The sequence below is a fragment of the Colletotrichum scovillei genome (genome assembly GCF_011075155.1).
Source record: "Colletotrichum scovillei strain TJNH1 chromosome Unknown Contig00008, whole genome shotgun sequence".
In the NCBI taxonomy this organism is placed as follows: domain Eukaryota; kingdom Fungi; phylum Ascomycota; class Sordariomycetes; order Glomerellales; family Glomerellaceae; genus Colletotrichum; species Colletotrichum scovillei.
Genome location: NW_023336266.1, coordinates 1154241 through 1175013, shown reverse-complemented (window position 1 = coordinate 1175013; position 20773 = coordinate 1154241). Strand labels below are relative to the sequence as shown.

Genomic DNA, 20773 nt, shown 5'->3' with positions numbered 1-20773 from the left:
TGCTCATGTTCCTGCTCCATGTGCGGAAATAATTTCAAGGTGCAGGTAATGGCCCCCATATTCCCAATGATGTTGCTACGTTGAGGTAGCATCTTGTTTTCGAACCTATCCCATGCGTTCAGCCAGCCTTGTTGCATCTCCACAGATGACCGAATTCCAAAACAATGCTCGTCCTCGAATTCAGTAGAATGGGCCATGGCAAATAAGAGGTCACTCGTTATGTCCGCCCACTCTTGAAAGCCCTTTAGTAGCTCTTCATCCGAAAGTGAGACTTTCTCCGCATCGACAGCTTTGTTGACGCGGTGCCTCGTCTTAGGTAACAACGACCACAGGAGGGTTAAGAGGGACTCCGAGGATCTCAGCATACAACCTTTGTAAACGAAGGCCTGTCGAGGCCTACCGTCTTGCCAGGTTCCAAGCGTGATATGCTCTGCCCCAGTTATACTACGAAATAGTAGCTGAACCCCCCGTTCATCTTCAAGGTAAGGTTTCAGTTTGGCTTCGAGTTGCTTCCATATCTCCCAAAGACGCATTTCTGAATCGGTCTTATGACGGGCGATATATGTGACGAGCTTCAACAAGAGAGGCTCTGCTGGCAACTCCAACATCCGCTGCACAAAGTCTCCTCCGACAATGGAGCGGCAACCTTCAATGAGATACCTCTTATGTTCTTCCAGTTGTGCCTGCTCGCTTAGGCTGAAAGGCTTGAAGCTCATGTTTTTTGCCACTTCACCTGTGTCGAGGTCTTCAAATTGTAGATCACAGGCACACAGAAGACGGTAAGCTGAAGAGGCACAGGTTGACCGTAGCACTGCATACCCGTGGATGCCGTGAAGCCAGACAATATTGTCATTTTGTTGTATGAGGTGGGAGACGTCAATTTCATTGGTATCTCGGTATATGCGTGATGGTTTTGGGAGAATGAGTGTAACTTTCATTTCCGGACCGTTTTTGAATCCAGGTCGAACGAACGAATGCCGATATCGACCGTCCTCAGTGAAGAAACTCCGAAGATTGCAAATTTTGATTGCCGTGACCTCTAAGTATCCGCTTCGCGACATGATATGAATATCGAAGGGAGAGGGCAATTGCAAGGAGAGAGTTCCCATGTTCAACACGACGTTATCGAACCTGGACCTCTCACTCCCCTCAATTTTTCCGGACTTTACGAGCCTCTCGTAAAGGTTTCCACCACTGCCCCGTTCACGAAACGGTACCTGTATGTCTGGAATCCAGGAGGGCAGAGTGCTCCGCCTAGCTCGGTTTGCACCTGCAAAGAGAAGAACGGCCAAGCCGAGGCCACATTTCTGCGTCAAATATGCCGCAATACCAATGCTGACCTCTTCCACGGTAAGCTTGTAGTCGGGGTAGATTGGCCACGTATTCCATCGCGAGGCTAAGCCTAGCAGAGCGAATACTTTGTCCCGGGGATCCTTGCATAAACAGTCGCTAGTGTCTATCATGAGGCCGAGAAGATTTCGTAGAGGACAGAGTGTAGCTTTGTCCCGTGTGATAATCCAGGAATTGTGAACAAAAGGGGTCAATATTCCCGAGAAAGGCCAAGGAGTTGACCTTGAGCCACAGTAAAGCGTCAGCTTTCTGCTCAGAACAACCTCCTGAACAACCCACAGCCTCCGAAAGTACTGTCGACTAAAAAGCATCTGGATAGGTCCTTCGCATTCTGCACAAGCTTTTCTCTCTTCCCCGTTGTGACCACAGTTGCGATGAGACATTGAGTTGAATATAGCCGTGAGGGCTCTATCGCTGTCATCAGTAGCTGAGCCAAGGTATGCCAAAACCCCAATAGCCGTGGCGTATATCTGTGGCATGAGAGCGACTTGAGCATTTCGCTCTTCCTTATCGTCCTGATTGATACATAGAGAATCAACCCAAAGAGTCCGAGAGCTACCGCCAACCAGTCGAACGCTACGGAGAGCATTTTCGCAGTTCCGAGTAATGGGGATGATATCCCAGTATGGTCCAATGAACATTGGTCTGCGCCTAACAGAGTCTCCAGAAGAATCGGCCCAAGTGTATGAAAGGGCCTCATATCTTGCCCTCTTGGATTCCAACAGCACATTTTGAAAATTTCCATGCAGGAGGCTACTGTTTTCTCCTGAGTCGAGCTCCAACATTCGTATTTCCTGCTTGGATTCCAACAGCACATTTTGAAAATTTCCATGCAGGAGGCTACTGTTTTCTCCTGAGTCGAGCTCCAACATTCGTATTTCCTGGCTGCTCCACAGCATCGGGTAACATCTTGAAGGGCGATACAACTCGTCAGCGATCAAGATTTTTCTTCGCTTCGCCCGTGACTCTTCTGCCGTCGGAAACTCTTTCGAAGGCGGGTCTGGTCTCTTCGAAGGAGAATTTGTTATTAGAGGGTTTGACCTTCCTCCGAGAGGAAAGGTGGAGCTTGAGCTCGAGCTAGCAAAGGTGCTCGACGGGATTTCTGGTCTAGAGTCGGTGTAGTCAACGCAAGAAGGCCACCGAAGGTTGTACTCGGAGTTATTTTGAAGGACAGGAGCTTGTGTTGATCTGAGAGAAGTGTCAAACTGGACATCGTCAATCGATGCTACTCCGTAGCAAAATCGACAACATGGAAGGCCGCCGCAGACCACAACATCAGGTCGGGAGCAGCCGCGTTCGTGCCATCTAGACATCGCGATACGAAGTGAATTCGGCAACTAAAGAAGTATGGTGTACTCGGAAAAGAAACGATCATCTTCGTATTGTCTGGAAAATCGATAAAGGCCACGCTGTCAGCTCCGGAGCCTGATCACCCAAGTGAATCAATCAGGTGATCCAAGTACTATGCATGTATACATGCACCTAATGTGGCTTCGCAATGGTTCTGCTGGAATTGGATCGCCGTCGATGCCATTCGTCCAGCTTTATGGTGCTTTAAATGATTGAATTACTAAAGCACTGAGTGTCATAGGCAAGTAAGGTCGAAATCTGACAGTCAGCGGCTTACTAGTAAGCCCGCATGGCACCAGACACAAAGCCCCGATTTCAGCCATACAGCCTCATTATAGACTGCATGTGCTGTTTCACACCTTTGAGCAAGTTCATCCCAGCGAGGCTTGATTGGAAAAGACTGATCCAGAGCCGTTTCTGAGAGAGATCCTTTGCTTGCATATCATTGCAGCGCTGAGCGTATCAAGGACTGGACACAGGTATGCCCCGCGCTCAATCAACTTTGACCCTTATGCGCGTGGTCTTAATAGTTAACAAGTCACTGTAGCAGAAGTGAGTAAAGCAGTCATTAAAAATCCTTATTGACTCATATGTCTTGTTCAACTTTCGCGGGATGCATTACACGATGGGGTCAACTATTCTGTCTTCCGCATATTTCATGCGTGGAAGCGTCTAATAGCGCGAGCAGTCTGGTTACCCTTGGAACCCTCAGTATCAAGAACAGCAACGCTAAGCTCAGGGAGGCTGAAAGTGAAGACACCATCGGCGTTGGCAACGACAGTAGTAGTGTTGCTAGCGACAGTAGTCTCACCACCGTTGAGGGGATCGTTATGCGCAAACGGATCGCCGCTGGGGTTGGTCAGAACAGTCAAGGAGGCAGTAGTACCAGCAGTGACACCCTCAAACGCGAGGTTGATATCAACATCAGCGCTGTCGGTAGTGTTGTACACGGCACCCTTCCAGATCAAGCTACCCTTGGCCTCGTTCTTGCCGGCGACCCAGTATGCGGGGCCGAAGTCGCCAACGGTAGGGAGAGTGTGCGACAGCGGGTGCGCAGCGAAGAGCTCCCAGACGAACCAACTGGTTGAGCGCGTAGTCAGCGCCGAGTCAGCTGCGAACTGGACGATGGTAACGGCCCATTGCCAGCGGTTCATGTTGCGGAGGACGGGAGCGTAGAAAGTTCCCGGGATGCGGTCGGCGTTACGCTCGTAGCCGATGAGAGAGACAGCCTCGCCGACGGTGCCGATCCACCAGGGGAAGGGCATTAGGTCGCCGTCCCAGCCGGTGCCGCCGTTGGGGTGCGTAGCAGCGACCTCGCCGACGATGTGTCCAATGTCGTTATCGAAGCGGTCAAACTCGTCGACAAGGGCGTCGGGGGTGCGGTAAGGGTGGTAATCACCGATGCCGGGAGCAGGAATCTCGAAGCCATCGCCGTCGGTGGTGGCGCCGGAGGAGATAACGGTGATGTCGGGGTACTTGGCCTTGATAGCCTCCATGAACATGGGGAAGCGGTACTCCTTGTACGAGGTCCAGCCGCCAGGGTATCCGGCGAGCCAATCCTCGTTGCCAATCTCGACGTACTCGAGCGTGAAAGGCTCAGGGTGGCCCAGCTCGGCGCGACGGGCACCCCACTTGGAGTCGACGGGTCCACGGATGAACTCAATCTGGTCGAGTGCATCGTCGATGAAGGGCTGGAGGTCTTCCTTTGCGGTCACGTCGCCGTTGAGGGCGAGGCCGGCCCAGACGCCGATGACGACGTCCAGACCCATGTCCAAGGCCCACTCGAGGTACTCGACGAGACCGAGACCGTGGGTTTGCTGGTAGCCCCAGACGCCCTGGAAACCGGGGCGGTTCTTGAGGGGGCCGAGGGTGTCCTTCCAGTCCCAGTAGGTGCCGTTGTTCAAGCCCTCCAGCATGTTGCCACCGGGGAAGCGAAGTAAGCTCTGTTTACAAGTCAGAGGTGTGTTCTTGATGTAACTTGAAGGGGTCAGGAGAAGTTCTTACGGGGTGAAGTCCGGCCAGAGCCTCGGCGATATCAACACGAAGACCGTTCTTGCGGCCCTTGTAGGTGGGAGGGAAGAGGCTGATCAGGTTGAAGTCCAGCGAGCCGTCGGCAGCGCCCTAAACGCGAGTCGTCAGTATATGTGGCTCAGTTTGGAGATATGCAAGAGCTCCGTACCGCAGGATCAAAGGTAATGGCAAACGTGTTGTTGCTGTTGGGAGCATCCTTCTCAGGAGTAAGCTCAACCTCGTGCTCAACCCACTCGTCGGCCGAGGCCTTGGACTCAATCTCGACAGAGCCAAATACATCCTCGTTGAGAGCGGACTTGAGGCTGGCGGTGAAGACGCCGTCGTACGAGCCCTTGACCCAGAAAGAGCCAGTGTACTTCTGCACCTTGACGTCCATACCCCAGTAGCCGTCGTTCTCGAGACCGATGACGCCGGAGCCGTTGCCCCCGGCGACGTTGACAGAGACGGGGAGGGCGCTGGAGAGGGGCTCGGTGAGGTTCTTGAGGGTGAGCTTGGCGCCGTTGATAGCGTGCCAGGCGTCGAGGGAGACGGGGAATCTGGGGCTGAATTGGAAGGCTCGGTTGCGGATCAGCTCCGCGTAGATGCCACCATCACCAGAGTTGTTGATGTCCTTGAGATTGCAGATGTCAGTTGGAAGACCTTCAGGGAAGAGGCGGCATTGGTTCACAAACCTCATGGAGGAATCCGTACTGGTGGCCACTGGTAGCATTGCCACCGGATGCCTTGATGGAGACATCGACAGCAGCAGCCGAAACGGCGTAAGTAGCGGCCAGAATGGCCGACTTGAGCGACACCATGTTTGCTTCCCTATTGCTTGAGATTGAGGTTGCAATGACGCGAGGGTGTCAAACTGAAGGCAACATTAAGTCGGCCACGAAGGGGCGTCCTCTTTATAAGGAACCTCAAGCTCCACGGCTACACGATGAGCTGATCCCCACGGGACTCAATGGACCGGGGAAAATGTTGCCATACTTGGGTAGCATCGCATGCGAACCGGGTGGAGGAAGAACATGTGCTCATTTCGCCCGGATGGACAGGGCCTTTGGGAACGATCGTCTCGCAATGAACCGGTGTTCCTGATGTGCCTGACCACCCCGCATTCTGCTCAGATAAGGTGGTACCCGGCGTGAACGTCTCTTCGCCCAGACGGCAGAACCCACATCGTGAGCGTCGCTTGTCGGTGGCTTCAGGACCGAGGACGAGCAGTCTTGGCAAGATTTCGCCCCGCGGACTCTACGGATACCAGGGGGGCTTCTTTGCTCCAGCTCGGTTGATATTTCGCGTCTTCATCTGCGAGCATTGGAAGAGCAAGGGTCTATGGTCCGGAGCAGAAGCAACAGCAGCTTGGATTGGGTGTTTGCGCGCAAGTTGTGAAGAGTACCGTTACATCGGCCGCGCACCGGTTGATGTCTGAAGCTTCGCGCGCGAACGCGAAAGTAGGACAACGTTATTTAACCCCCCTTGCAAGCTTCCCCTCCTCCGCTCCTGTGGGGAAACACCTGGAGGACAAGGAGAACAAGGAGCCCAGGGCAGAACTTTTGACTTCCTGAGATGAAAAGAATGAGGGGAAGTTGGAGAAAGAGGGAGCGGTCCGCGGCCTCGTCTGGGATATCCCCCGGATCCACCCTCGTCATCTACCGGTTTCCGAGCGTGGCGATGGCGTACTCTCATTCGAGCGCATCAACAACAATATCGGGGCTCTCTTTTTTACCGCCAAAGAGAGTGTGTCTGCCCCATGTGTGCGAGCACATTGTGCCTGGCGCTAGATGAGAGCATGGCATGCATCATGACTTGATCATAGTGTATTCGGGTTTTGTGATTTCCTGATGCCGGTGGGGCAGCAAGTCATCGACAGTTCAACAGTCATCAAGTCCTTCCCATTACCTTAGCCTTACATACCGTATGCTAACACCCCGCAATAAAGCCTGGGCTCTTGAGATTGGGTTGGACCGCTTCGATGCAAGATGTAGCATCATCTCTGGGCATTCACCTGGTAGCTCATCCGCCGTTTCTTTTGACTTGCCACGAGCCTCCGCATGTGTGAAATGGCAGGTAGGGGTTTCACTCTTTCAATCTCATTGCGTGAGCATTCGCTTGTCTGGCATCTATGGTCAACTCTGCTTCCTTCTCCATTCTCAAGTCGGCCTTAAAACTCTCTTTCGCATACGATGAGACCGGGTTTTAGCCTACAGCAAAAGAGCTTACCTTGATTAGCATCCTTGGACGAAGCCAGAGACACGGCTTTGCTAGCATCACCCGCTTGCGCAGGAACATGGAGAAATGCAGTGGGTCAGCTAACAGGATACGCCCAAGCTCAGTCCCAGTGGACGTTGATTCAGGCCCCTCATCAAGCACAGCCGACAATATCATCGTGTAAACTAAGGAAAGCCGGTTGCGGAAAGCTTATCCATGAAGTCCCATAGCGAAGTGAAGCTAATCATTATCAAAATGCGAGTTTATGTTGAGTCGCTATCATAACAAGAGGGTGTTTTCACCGGCACCAAGGTGCCATCCCAAATTTTGTCTATGTCCACTTCAGAGATCCTCTCACGAGGTTCGCACAAGTGCTCCTCGTACGTGAGTATAGGACCCATGCATTTTCGATAAGCGTCCAAGTCCACGACCGACCACACACTCGAAATCTTCCCATCTTCGAGCTGATAGATAACAAACTCCTCGAAGAAGACGCCTTCGCCATTAGGCTTCGCGCCTCCCCATTCCTTGACGGGAGTCCCCGTGAACTCGATTCTCGCCGCGATCTGCTGCGTCTCTTCAACCGCGATGACGGTGGCGGCACAGAATTCGAGGTCCTCAATCGCATCTTGGCTCTCGCTGATCAGAGGTATGTACTCGGCGATCGAGAGCTTGCGACCATTGTGCGAAAGCTCCGGCTGGCAAAATTGGTCAAAGTCCCGCTCCATTGTCTTTTCATTGATACAGTCAATGTATCTGTTATAGAATTCCTTCAGCTTCCACGCCGTCATAGGGGCCACTGCCGAGGCTTTTGGTGGAGGTAGCGAAGCAGGGACCGTTGAATATTGGCGATTGGACATTGCGTCCACGTCCCGTAACGACCGCCAACCTTCAACACCGTCATCCCTCATGAAACAAGCATGGACGATTTCCTGGAACTCAAAGACCTCGTTGGAGTCCTTGAGCGTCGTTCTGTTGATGAGACGGGCGAAGAAGTCGATATCGTTGCTGAGCAAGAGCATATCGATCTTCACCACATTGGTGCTATTTGGTCCAAAGGGTTGATTGAGGCGCTTTACGAAATTTGTTTTCCAGTCACCACCTTTTGAGCCAAAAGGCATACGTGCCGTGTCGATGAGCCATCCCAGACCGGTCAAGTCTTTGCCGTCGTTGCATATTGCGATGACATCACGGAAAGTTTTCTCGCGCATTTCCTTTTCCGTCAGCCATGGCCCATAATACTGATCCGATTCTGGATCCTCCATTTCTGGGGGGCAAAAAAAACAAGGCCTGCGAAGCTGAAGGTTGTGTTTTGGTATCGTGTTGAGGAGAAGATAGTTCTTATCTCATGAGATCGACAACGCGCCCTTTGACAAACATGGTGATTACCTAAGGAGCGGCTTTCTTACTTCACTGCGGGGTTGATGCCGAAAATGACGGAACGAACTTCCGTCGGCGGTGCTCGGATGAGTGTCGACATCAACCCGGGGAAAGCTCTTGATTGCCCCTTCGCCTATCCCTTGACAGCCGGCTCTTGTCTTACAACTTCAGATTCTTGTCGCTGCTTTGCGGTGGAAGAGTCATATGGCCCATTTCACGATTTCTCAGATTTGGCATGGCTTGCTACAGGCGGTTAACAACTGGATGAACATACGTCATGGATTGAAAACGAAATCCTGGTATTCTAGCATATAGGGTATGCAATGATAAAGGGTATATGTTGAATGCAAAGTCAGTTCTCTCCCAATCTCATCCGTCATCAAGATTAAGAACCCTCAGTGCCCTCAATGTGAGTATACCAAGTCCACAACGCAGTCGCGACAGTAACAATCTCCCACCTCTCTCCCAACATCCCCGTCAATCCCGAGCCAGCAAACGAGAACTTTAGCCCCTTTGTCAGACTCTTGTAATTCGTCGCCAGAATAGCAACAATCTCGTGTCCATCGCTCGTGTATCCAGCCTCCCTCTCCCGCCTACTCCCCCCGGCCCCCTCGGCAACTTCATTCAACCTAACCAACTTCCACCCGTACGTGCCTCCGTGAGCAAGCTCAGAGACCTCCCCGCCCCGACTGCCCCTCCACTGGAACCTCTCCGTCTTCGCCTCCGTCCCCGTCTCTTTTCCCCCAACGGTCATCGAAAACACCCGCGCGGAACTCTGGTCCAAGCCCCACGGGACCCCGGTAATCTCCGTCTCAAACCCGGTCGTCTCGCCGCGTTCTTCCCGGGGCGGGATAACGATCGTCGCAGGCGTTTGAGCCTTGGCAGCCCACCACTTGCCAATCGTCGCGAGGACGGGGTGCTTGTCCGTAGGACCATCGTGAAGGATGATTTCTCGTCTCTTGGTGCGCCAGCCCGCGTGCGGTGAGGCGGCGAAGAGCCTCTCCTCATTGGAGGGGCCGAGGATGAAGGTTCGTGTGAAGGCCCATTGGAAGTAGCAGTTTATCGTGGGCGGAAACTTGTGTGTTGCAGCTGTGAGAGTTGTGGAGGATGAGGGCCCGGCTTCTGCGTTGAGGTTGTCTGATGGGTTGCCATATTCTGGTAAGTCATCTTGGGCGGCGCTCGGCACGGCTTCTTCATAGGATGGAGGAGGTGCTCCCAGGCTAGCATCTTCGGCGGAAGAGCTCACCGGTTCCTTTTGCTTTTCCGAAGGGTAAGACATTGTTTGATCTAGAACTTTGAAATGGGTTCTATAGAGGGAAACTCAATATGATCATCGATGTGCAGACCAGAATGTCTTTGTAGCCATATCTTCGTCGTAGGCAACGAGCACAGCGTGGAGAAACTGGGATACCAAAGTCCCAAATAGCGGATCCTCTGCTCAATTGCATCACCAAACGTGGCTGTGGACATGAGAAGCCTATCATGATCATCATCGACAGCTCCGTAAGCGGCGCTTGTCATTGCTAAGCCACAAATATACGGATCCACGCGGCATGGGCAGCGCCGAAGAACCGGGTCGGGTCTGCCGATAATAAAGCGGGGCCGATGATTGTAGAGTTCCGGGAACGTAATAAACTGCCGAGAACTGTCGCAAAGGATGGTTGATGTTCATAAAACCGGCCACTTTTCGTCGTGAACCCGGTCGTGGCCGATTTCAGTCTCGTTTTGTTGCAGCCTGACATGCAATCATCAATTAGATGCAGGGTATTGGCTTGGCAGTTGAGCCGTGCCGCCGATTTGCGCCCCCTGGTCTTTGAACAGTTTCGAGGCCCCTAAAATACCTCGAACACCATCCAGGGCCTGACGGATAGCCTGGTGATCTGGCTGTGGTTCTTACTCAGAACATCCCGGTTGACAGCTCAAACATCCAGGACATGGCTTTGGGAGTCGACTACTCCATCACTGTAGTATCCATCAGCCTTCCTACTCGAAGGAGACTGAGTAATTGGATTGACGGAGTTCCCTCGTCCACAATCTTCTTTGGACATGAACTGCCCACATTCCGCCCACACAACGAAGATCTCCCGCGCCGCTCCAAGCCCATCATCCAGGCACAGACTCACAGTCGCATCCAACTCGGCCTAATCTTGTCCTGCCTGTGTGGCATTCGACTGGTTCTCATTGGAGTTCTCAACGAATGACCTCTCCCCAGAGAGGCCCCAGACACCCCGGTTCGTCTACAACACACGCGCGATGCACCCTCTTGGCTCTAGTCCAGGCACAAGAACATGACGCTAAAAGCTGACCAGCGTGGCAGCGCAGCCAAACACCCCAACGAACGCGCCGCCATTCCCTCTTTGACCATCTCTCAGCCCTTCCAGTTTAATTGCACCTGTCCACGCCGCGTCCTAAGCTTCCTTTCATCACCCTTTCACCACGTCTTCGCACGATCCTGCAAAGTCGCAAAGAGTCGAACGCCACCCCCGGATTGGCTGCATTGTGATCTCTCAGCTCCTTCAAGCCTAATTTCGACCGGGGAAAGAGCTGAGAAGCTTAGAGAGTTGTCAAGACTCAAACGGCGTGTTTGATTGTTCGAAAAACGGTACCAGGGTCGCGTTGAACGACGCCACGAAATGGTCCGCCAGCAAAGGGCCCGCGATCCTATTGCCATGCTGCATTGCGACCCTGTCCCGTTGCTTCAACCCAGGGGTCCAGGCCCGCGTCGCCGCCTCGATGCGGGATGCGGGATTGCGAATTGGGAAGGTTGAAAGGAGGAAGAAGATCTAGCTAGTTACCCTTCAAAATGTCAACTGCATCCTGTCCCACGCTCGGAGGTTTCTGTCAGACCTTCTTTTGTTTCTTTCATCTATTGATCCCTTGATTTCACAAACATTCCCGTCCTGGTAACGACGATTGTGTGTTTCGTTTGCCAGTTGTGCCGGGCATGCAGCAGATGATTCTAATCGCGCCGCCATTGCCTCTTATCTGAACAATCACCCTTCAGATTCTCGGTCTTTAATCTTGTACTTGAAGATCCGAATTTCAGTTCCTCTCAAGCAAGTACGCGAGCCGTTCCCGACGATGAGGCCCTCTACAAACGCCCTGTGGGCTACCGTCGCATTGGTGGTATCAGGCATATCCACAGTATCAGCCCAGAGTTTAGAAGAAGTACTCAGCAAGCAAGCGAATCTGACAACGTTCCGCGAACTGGTCAAGGTAAGAGAAGAGAATAACAACTCTTGGCTACACGCTCAGATCTCCAACGCACCTGCATCCGCGGGCCCAGGTCCGAGACATGTGTCTCTTGCGCGTTGCATGCACAACAAGCAGCTAACGATCGGACCTCGGTGCCTTGGCGAGCTTGCGATGTGGACTCCATACTTGGTTGAACCTCATTCTATATTAAGTGTCATTGTAACTGACGACTTTCGCTGCAGGACCACGCAGACATCTTCTCGAAGCTGCCCAAATCCGGCGTCACGGTAAGGTTCACCCTATTTTCGCTCTCATGTCCCATTTCAGACCAGTCAAGGAAAAGACACTTGATGCAATCTATCCGTCTGGAACATCGCACTTCGGCAACAATCCAGCGCATAGACGTCAAAAAACCCTGACTGTAATGCGGAACGTAGTGACTGACCATGTTACCAACGCCAGATCCTCGTCCCCAGCGACGCAGCATACCTCAAAGGCCAAGGCTGGGACTCAAACAAGGACGCCATCGCCATCGCCCTTCAATACGGCATCCTCGATTCCAAAGTCACCTTCAACGCCTTCTCACCAGGCGACTCGAGCATCATTTCCACCCTTCTCACCGACGTACGCTACTCTAACGTAACGGGCGGCCAGACCGTCCTCGTCACAAAACAGCCAAATAACGATGTGGTCATCACATCGGGCGTCGCATCTCGCACCACGGTCCTCGAGACCGATGTCCCCTTTGACGGCGGGCTGGTCCAGGTCATCGACAGCCTCATGGTCACGCCCGCGCGCCTCGAGACCACCGCCCGCGACGCCTACCAGGACTTGACGGCGTTTCTCGGCGCGCTATACACGGCCGACCTCGTCGCTGAATTCGCTGAGACGCCCAATGTTACTATCTTCGCGCCGAGGAACGCTGCCTTCCAGCAGGTTGCGGGAACGCTTTCGGGTATGAGCAAAGATGCGCTGCGCCGCGTGTTGCAGTACCACTTGGTACCCTCACGGGTGGTGCAGGCGTCTTCTCTAAAGAACGGGACCGAGTTTGCGACCGCTGCTGTCGGGAACAAGAGCCTGGACATTACCTTGTTCAACAACGACATCTTTGTCAACTCGGCGCGGCTCATCCAGACAAACATCCTGATCGCCAACGGCGTAGTGCAGATGATCGATGCAGTTCTCAACGTCGACGCCCCCAACGCCGCCCCGAACGTGACGGCCGTTTCGCAGTCGCCGGTCTTCACGGTCACAGGGACGGTGGAGACGGGCACCACGGCGCCTACGCCGTTCGTTTCTGCGTTGCCTTGTACGGCGAGCTGTCCCGTCACCGGCGGCGGAAGCGGCAGCGGGGCGGGAGGGACGGCCACGGGAGGGGTAGCGTCACCCAGCTCAAGCACCGGAGGCGTCACCGCGGCGCGGTGCACTGGTCCAGGCCTAGTGGGCTTTGCCGCTGCGGGGGCTGGATTGAGTTTGGCCATGGGGGTATTGGGAATGGAGGCCTTGGGTGTCATCGTCTGAGGCGGATTGGCTATGGAAGAAGAGTGAGGCATGATGGCTGCATTGCATAGATGGACAGGGAAGGGATAAGGTACGGCCGACGTCAAAACGGACGGTAAGATAGTTCGGGCGAGGGGGGGTCGGCAGGAGGAGCAGAGAGGAGGAGGAGGGAGTTTACTCGCGTGTTTTACCGTCCGTGGAAGAGACGGCTGGGGCGGTGTTTGGACTTTGGGACTCTGGACAGAGTAGCGGATGCTGAGATACCCGTGCTTGATTTGAGTGAGGGAGCGAGCGGTCGAGCGGCTCGCCAAGCTTGTTTGCTTATTACTTGGCTGTTTACCTTTCTCACTAACGAGTTGCTTATCGTTTTCGTACCTAGACATGAGGTATCGAATTGGCTTTTGATTATCCGCCTTATACGGTTTCCGTACCATCGCGGGGTTATAGAATTTGCGTGAAAACAGTGAAGCTTCGATCGACAAACATCCCGCTTGGCATAGTTGATCGGTTCCCCGGTTGTGACCTTATCATACGATGCACCTAGAGTTTCGCCAGTTTACCCTTTTTCAATGAAGCTTCGGTTGGGGTGGGAGGGGGCTTGTTGATCAACAAAAAGGAGTCAAGTGAATAAGGCTTCTTCCGCTGTGGCGGGGTAGAAGCGTTCCAGACGAAGCGGAAAATGGTAAAACCATCGTGACCAAATTCGGACTCATGGGGCATGGCCTTTCGTTGATTGTAATGTGTAAGGACTGCCCGCTTCAGCTTGACTTAGAGCTCTTATCCGTGCGCGCTGCTACGGCTTCTTCACAGGCTTCTGCGCAGAAGAAGAGAATCCATGGTGTAAGTGGGTGGACGATGGACCGGACGGGCCATTTCAAATGAGGTTTGGCCGCGGGGGATGATCCCCTGACTCTGTTTTGATCCACGGAGCAAAGGTGAGTTTAAAGGTGTTTAGGGCTGTTTACTGGCTTGGAGGACCCGTGGGGTTTGACCCGAGCTAGTGCCGGGCGTCACCGAGACAGATGGGTCCATGGTTCAGGAGAAAAGCACGCGAGTCGGGTTCCTTGCCTGTATGCAACACAAGATCTGGCTCTGCCCAGAGTCAGTGGTTTGGTGGGTGGTGTGGTGGTGGGGGTTGAGCGTTACTGGTGCGGAATGCGTTTCCTCCGGCGGGATCTGCTACAGCAGGGTAGGGCTGCCAAGAATATCGCCAAGGGTGAGGCGACGAGAAGCTTAACGGACGGCGGGGGATGGAAGCGGCCGGGCTGATACGGATGTGATGTGAGTATCTCAGGACAAGGACAATGAGGCTCTGGCGAGATGAAGGAGGGTGGGATGAGGGGGGAAAACACGGGAAGAATGGAAGAGACGGAGGAAAGGCACGGAAAAGAGGCCACAGCACAGAACACAGTTGATCTGCTCAGTCTTTAAGCCTCAGACGCCCAGCCCGGTAGACAGCCGGCGCGAGTATCACTCATCGATATCTTGTATCGTGTGTGTTGTCGAGGATGGCCTGTCTTTGAACTTCAGACAGAGACTGAATTCTCCCAATTTGCACCGAAACATCAACCCAATCAACCGCCAAGCAACAGAATGAGGCCCTTTTCTTACCCTCTGAAATGTCGCCGCACTCTGCCTGTCTAGGCTCAGGAGGGGCCTGCCCTAAGCCTCTTCTGTATTTACCTTGGTGCACAGATCTGGCCTATTCCCAAGTAGTAAGAGGGTCGTAGAGGGGGGTGCCCTTGCATGATGTCCGAGTTTAAATCTTGCAGCGTCCGCCCCCCCAGGATGCGCGGGTGCTTATCTGAAGATGTGAGGGTTGTCGTGTTTCATGATGGCTTCATGATTTGGGAGCACAAACTTGGGACGTGTGTGGGCATGGGGGTAACAGCGCGCCGCAAGAGACACAGAACGCCCGCCGCCAAGGCAATAACGAGAGCGAGTGAGCGGGACCCGGCCTATTTCGCGAGTAACCTCTCGACCACGGAAACTGGCCCCCGAAGGCGAAGTAGGGAAGAGGACAATGCAACTCTTAAAACCCCATATGCTCGTCGATCCCGCCGGCCGTGGATGTTCTTGAGTCTCTTTTCTCAGGCTTCGGCGAATTGCTTCCAGCCCCATCATTTCCCTTCCTTTCAGTGCCCGTCTCGGTCTCGAGACTTTGAGCTGGCCTCGCCGATAGCTGTGCTATCTGTTTCTTTTCTATTCTTTGAAGAGGTGTGACAGTTCGAAGTAAACGAGGAAGTTTGCAAAGAGAAGAGAACGAGAAACAAAAGAGACCTCGTGAGCAGACGACAAAGATGAGATTCACTTGGTGGACTTTGGCCTCGGCCGCCGTTGTGTTGGCGGCGCCGGCTCCCCAGGCCCCGGGACAAACGCCAACTCCCACGAGCAGCGGAACGCCGACAACGCCCAGCGCTCCCAACGGAACGGTTCCTAGCGGCAATGCTCAAGCATGTGCTCAGATTCAGCCCAAGGTCCAGCAATTCCTTATGGCAAGCCCGAAAGGTACGTTGTTGGAAGAGCATGCTAGCTACCTATGTTGGGGAGGAAGAGGCAACGATTACGGCGGGGAACGCTAGAGATTCCCCAAGATCCTCTACAAAAGTGTTGGACGTCATGGTGTAAAGCAAACACAATAGCAAACCCGCTAACAAAGTTTACCCCAATCAACAGCAACACCCCAAGTCCCAGCTCAGTTGGCCTTTGACTGCCTCCAGACGGTGCCGAACAAGAAGGGCCCGGCCAAGGACCTCATCAAGAGTTTGAAGGCCTACGTCCAATGGCAATCCACACTGTCATGGCTCAAGAACCCGCCGGCGTCGTACATGCTACCGCCTACCGATATCGAGGGCGGCCTGGACGAGATTGAGAAGAAGGCAGAGGCCGGCTCATACAAGAGCGAATATGAGTTCCAGCTTGCCATTTTCCAGCTGATTGCTTCGGCTCACGACGGTCACTTTGCCTTCCGCGGTGATGTGTTCAAGGGCTTCAGCTTCCGCAACAACCTTGCTGCCGATATTGTGTCGGTCTCGCGTGATGGTATTGAAGTGCCTAAGCTGTACCATCTTGGTAAGTCCTAACGTTAGCTCTTCAATCATTATGATCAAGCACTGATTTTCCACAACAGCCCAGCTTGATGGCAACTCCACCGCCCCCGCCATCGTCAGGATCAACGGCAGAGATGCCGCCACCATGATCGCAGACCTGAACCTGAAGTTCAGCGGTTACCAGGACCCCGACTCTCAATGGAACGCCAACTTCAAGTCGTACGCGTCAAAAGAGAGCTTCATCGTCGTCGCCGCCTCCCTCGCTTTCCAGGGCCCCAAGGTGACAATCACCTACGACAACGGCGAGGAGCGCTCCGAGGACAGCTTCGCCCTCATCCGCACCGGCGCAAACTTCACTGGCGTCAACAGCGGCGAGGACTACTACAACAAGTTCTGCAACCCCGACTCGCCCGCCAAGCCTCAGCCGTCGCAGCCTGGCATGAAGCCTAACCAGACGATGCCGACCCCGCCAAAGACTTCAGGCCCGCCGCCCCCTCCTAAGCCGACAATTGAGGGATATCCCTTCCCGATTGTCCGTGATAGCGGTGCCAACACCACGTCCGGTTACTTCCTCAATGGAACGGGATACGATGATGTTGCCGTGCTTGCTGTCTCGTCTTTCGCTCCTCCCGACTCTATTGACGCTACTGAGTACTTGACCAACTTCCAAAGCACCGTCGCCACGTTCTTGAAGAAGAGCAAGGACGCCGGGAAGAAGCGTCTCGTCATTGATGTCGCTGCCAACGGTGGTGGTTTCGTCGTTGCTGGTTACGAGCTCTTCGCTCAGGTTTGTCACCCTCTCCCCCTACCACTTTTCCCTTGCTAACCTATATGATAGCTGTTCCCTGAGGTCAACCGCTTCCAGGCCAACAACTTGCGTCTGTCCGAAGGTCTCACTACTCTTGCTCGTCTCTCCGCCGCCATCCCTGCCAACTTCACGCCTACCACGCCCGAGGAAAAGGACGCCCTTGAAGCTCTAGGCGGCAGCTCCATCGTCAGCAACCTGCTTCCTGGAGGCGTCTACACACCCGACGAAGCCGCCTTCACGACCGTCGACCAGATCTTGGCACCGGTCTCGCTCAACGGTGACACCTTCACTGCGTACCAGCAGGCACCACTCAACCAGACCGACCCCACCTTCAACCTCACCGGCGTCGGCAGCAAAGCCAACCCGCCCCCTCGCGTCTTCGACCCTGAGAACGTGGTCCTCTTCACTGATGGTACCTGCGGCTCAACCTGCACGATCTTCTCCTATCTCATGATCCTCCAAATGGGCATCAAGACCACCGTCATCGGTGGCCGTCCCCAATCTGGTATCATGCAGTCCATCGCCGGTGTCGAAGGCGCCCAGGTCTTCGCCTTCAACGACATGACCACCGACGCCAAGGCCATCATCGCCCTCACCCCCAAGGACAAGAAGGAAGAAATCATGAACGGCGAGCTCGGCGAGCTGGCAAAGGGCTACGCCATCAAGCGCGCGACCACGCCCAAGAGCGCCGGTGCCATCAACGCAAAGAACGCTTACAGTATGTCTGACGCCAGGACGCCGCTGCAATTCCTTTGGGAGCCGGCCAACTGCCGCATCTTCTACAGCCGCGAAATGCTCTTCAAGCCCGATAACGCGTGGAAGCGCGTCGTCGACGCCACATGGAGCAACCCCACGCAATTCTGCGTTGCGGGCTCCCAAGTGCCTGTCACGAAGAATGCTACGATGGATCCCCTGTTCAGACAGAGCCAGAACAACACCGGCTTGCCTGGTGCCGGCAAGAGTGCCGCAGCTGAGGGCATCTCCGGTGCTGGACTCAGACTCGCGGTTCTCATCGCGACGTTCACGGTGGTGATTTTGGCAATGTAGAATTCTTCACGTCTTCTTTCATATTTCAATCATCGAATGGCGATGGCATTCGAATGGCTCAGAGACCTGACAACAGGATCGTTTCAACGGCTGAACTCTCCTCCCTCAATTCTATGACACTTCCATGACAGAGTTCGGGGGTCATTGTTTGGGATCATAGCAACGGGATTATCCGACATGATGTTGGGTAACCGCATGTTCGGCACCAGGATCCCTGAATTGTCGTAGAGTTGAGACGAGAGGGGGGAAGGTAGAGCCTGCTTCAATAAGCGCTGGGCCTTTCTGCTTCTGGAAATGATTTAGTAAAGTCTATTTGGAGTTTGGTTGGGCAGCGGCGCATGGATTGACCACATAGACTCACATCTTCCGGGATTGGAGGGGGACGATGGCATCGGGGTCGTCAAACAGAAGAAAACTCTTCTTTTCAGTCAACAGCTACCTCATCCCGTCTCTTTACGTGAATGACTGATGCAGTCCAACGTTGAATACATAGTCTTAGTCTCGAATAATAGCCATTAAATGTACACACTCCAAGTTGTTGCCCAAAACCTATTGGCCGACGAGTCCTAAGTCACAACGAATTCCATGACACGAATACACGATACCAGGATAACGATGCTAATAATCGCTGCATACTTCTGATCAAAAACTTCCTCAACCATACTGACCAAATGGCAGATTACGGGGATACGGGTCACGGCACAACATGCCGGGGAAACAATTGTCGGATTTACATGGTATGTTCGACCAGCAGTGATCGGCTCATAAAGTTGTGATGTGCAGTTGCCGCCAAAGTTTCCACGGAGTCCGGGACTCGAACTTTTCCCAGAAATCGGGGCAAGGTTTCTTCCCCCAAAACCTTCATGAGAGACGAAGCACGTGTTCCAGGTCACACCGGGTCTACATTCCGTGGAAGCTTTCTGGCCATGAGACCTTGAGGTTTCATCACATGCACCTCGTACCTGATAGGCTACGGGTTCTTGCTTATTATCAAGCTTAAGTAACCACGATTGGACTACGAATTTGTCATGAACTCATGTGTTTGGCCATATTAACAGCAGTCGTCAGGGTTCCTTGTCACGCTTTTCCGTTGCTAGCCATAGCCGATGCTTCAGCCTCACTCTGGTCTTGCGGGCGATATGGCGCGCCCTGATCATACTGTAATTACGAGGGTTCAGTGTGTTTACTCATATCCAATTTAACATTACATCTGGAACATTAGGCTGAGCCATTGCCAATCATCAAACCTATAACCCATCCGAAAACAACGAAGACAAAAGAAACGCAACGATTAACCAGCTATCTTTAGTATCTCGTCACTCCAGTCCTCCAAAGATCCAGCTCACAAAGAAGACGTAAACGCGGCAAGACTCAAAGCCCACGCACATCCGTACATCAGGAAGCGGATCTTATGCAGCCGATCCCACTTCTCAATCAGCCACCCGACCTTTTTCCTGTCCAGCTCCGATAGAGCCACCTTGTCGTCCAGGGCGATGAGGCTGTTGTTGGTGGGCATGATAACGACGAGCGTGTACGGCAGGATGCATATACTGCACAGCGCCGACATGACGGCAAGCCTTCGGGATACGGGCGATTCACCCAGTGCGAAGGCGGCCAGATGAAGTGTCGCTGTCACGCCGGTGCCGCCGATGATGTATCTCTGGTGCAAGGCGTTAGTACTCATCACTTCTCTCATGACGGCGAAGATTCATCTCATTCATTCATGATGGTCGCTGATGATGAGGAAGGGGTTCACTCACAGAGGCTTCGTCAAAGAAGAGTCTCCATACTTTGATCTTCTGCTTCGAACTCAGAGTGCACGCGCCAAGTTGATCTCTGATGATAGGAAGAGGCCCGGTGAGAGACAGCCCGATGTTTCCAAAGAAGAGAGATGATGTGACGAGGAGTCCGGTGCCGAGGGCGTACGTTGCTGGCGACGCCTTGCCAAAAGCTGCGAGATAAGCTGATATGGACATCTTGCCTCCGTACCGGACTGTAGTCTAGTATGCAATAGGGTCGACTGCTCGAGTTTGATATCCTGGGGAAGCTCTACTCGAGTCGTGTTCGCTCGCCGATGGGATGTTGTTTGTTGTTTGAGTGCACAGACTATGAGATCATTACGAGTTGAAGTGAAAGGGAGGCTCTGTGATTGTATTCATTCTTCTCCTCTCCTTCCTCGGATTCCCCCCTTGGGAGCCGGTAGCTCAATCCCTTGGGGGCGGGAATGGCGCTTATCCCGACGTGGGCTAGACGCTGACAGTGTCTTGCAGCCTCAACACAAGTTTGGGCGCACCGCCTAGACGGGCTGGACCTTCTCACTAACTGCGTACGGTCTTAGTCGAGCGCCACAGTGCCTTAGTATGCCAGCTTGGACCATGAGCGTTGGGGAGAAGATTGTCCAAGATGTCCGGAGTGAACGTTTCAGATCAAATAAAATGGTCTTTAAAGACGTGAGCCTTGACTGTGGTGATGAGTCCCGGGCTGTTAAGCTTCAACACCGCATGCTTGGCATCGTGGGTCGTCGACGAGGCGACGTTGCTAACAGGCTCATCAACTTCTGCGCGACTTCAATGGAGGCTTAAGGTACGTCTCTACTTTACTCACCTACAGACTCGACCCCGTATGATTAGGCAGGCGTTGACGACCTTGCACGTTTCCAAGGCCCAAAAGACCGAACACAGTCTTGATCCCCGGTATCCAAGATGTAAGCTTCCCAAACTTCATGTTGCAAGACTTCCCACCTTAAAATCCAGGATGTCTTTGTCAACATTTTTCGATGTACATCAGCAGGCGACATCTGCATCATTCGCTGGGTCGCAAGATAATGCCGAAGCTAGCATGAGAAAGCCTAGGGGCGCATGAAGGTATC

At 53.5% G+C, this 20773-nt stretch overlaps 7 protein-coding genes across 7 annotated transcripts; 2 read left to right on the top strand and 5 right to left on the bottom strand.

Annotated features, from left to right (window-relative positions):
• Window positions 1–712: 712 nt before the first annotated feature.
• Window positions 713–2563, bottom strand: HER10_EVM0009037 (heterokaryon incompatibility protein; the record flags this gene model as incomplete). Its single annotated transcript, XM_035478539.1, has 3 exons — window positions 713–745; window positions 843–2427; window positions 2523–2563. The coding sequence occupies 3 exons, from the start codon at window positions 2561–2563 to the stop codon at window positions 713–715; spliced, it is 1659 nt and encodes a 552-aa protein (XP_035330878.1).
• Window positions 2564–3356: 793 nt separating this feature from the next.
• Window positions 3357–5528, bottom strand: HER10_EVM0012524 (alpha-L-arabinofuranosidase; the record flags this gene model as incomplete). The annotated part of the gene is made up of 4 exons (XM_035481918.1): window positions 3357–4643; window positions 4705–4821; window positions 4880–5341; window positions 5403–5528. The coding sequence occupies 4 exons, from the start codon at window positions 5526–5528 to the stop codon at window positions 3357–3359; spliced, it is 1992 nt and encodes a 663-aa protein (XP_035331057.1).
• Window positions 5529–7187: 1659 nt separating this feature from the next.
• On the bottom strand, window positions 7188–8135 carry HER10_EVM0007438 (SnoaL-like polyketide cyclase; the record flags this gene model as incomplete). Its single annotated transcript, XM_035476993.1, has 1 exon — window positions 7188–8135. One exon carries the CDS (start codon window positions 8133–8135, stop codon window positions 7188–7190), a length of 948 nt encoding a protein of 315 aa, XP_035330786.1.
• Window positions 8136–8689: 554 nt separating this feature from the next.
• HER10_EVM0006037 (uncharacterized protein) lies at window positions 8690–9731 on the bottom strand (the record flags this gene model as incomplete). Its single annotated transcript, XM_035475635.1, has 1 exon — window positions 8690–9731. Exon 1 carries the CDS (start codon window positions 9581–9583, stop codon window positions 8690–8692), a length of 894 nt encoding a protein of 297 aa, XP_035330706.1. The 5' UTR covers window positions 9584–9731.
• Window positions 9732–11385: 1654 nt separating this feature from the next.
• Window positions 11386–13020, top strand: HER10_EVM0003620 (fasciclin domain-containing protein; the record flags this gene model as incomplete). Its single annotated transcript, XM_035473288.1, has 3 exons — window positions 11386–11520; window positions 11742–11786; window positions 11962–13020. 3 exons carry the CDS (start codon window positions 11386–11388, stop codon window positions 13018–13020), a joined length of 1239 nt encoding a protein of 412 aa, XP_035330558.1.
• Window positions 13021–15299: 2279 nt separating this feature from the next.
• HER10_EVM0001288 (peptidase S41 family protein) lies at window positions 15300–17904 on the top strand (the record flags this gene model as incomplete). The annotated part of the gene is made up of 4 exons (XM_035471043.1): window positions 15300–15507; window positions 15676–16071; window positions 16130–16836; window positions 16888–17904. 4 exons carry the CDS (start codon window positions 15300–15302, stop codon window positions 17902–17904), a joined length of 2328 nt encoding a protein of 775 aa, XP_035330418.1.
• A 1231-nt stretch (window positions 17905–19135) lies between these two features.
• Window positions 19136–20046, bottom strand: HER10_EVM0007515 (uncharacterized protein). The gene is made up of 2 exons (XM_035477069.1): window positions 19665–20046; window positions 19136–19564 (listed from the first exon to the last, which is right to left on the bottom strand). Exons 1-2 carry the CDS (start codon window positions 19878–19880, stop codon window positions 19247–19249), a joined length of 534 nt encoding a protein of 177 aa, XP_035330792.1. The 5' UTR covers window positions 19881–20046; the 3' UTR covers window positions 19136–19246.
• Between the last annotated feature and the right edge of the window lie 727 nt (window positions 20047–20773).

Coding starts and splice junctions, on each gene's coding strand:
- HER10_EVM0007515 (XM_035477069.1), bottom strand. CDS start 19,880: ATGTCCATATCAGCTTATCTCGCAGCTTTTGGCAAGGCGTCGCCAGCA. Junction 19,565..19,664: donor TCTTCTTTGACGAAGCCTCT/GTGAGTGAACCC, acceptor GCCTTGCACCAG/AGATACATCATCGGCGGCAC.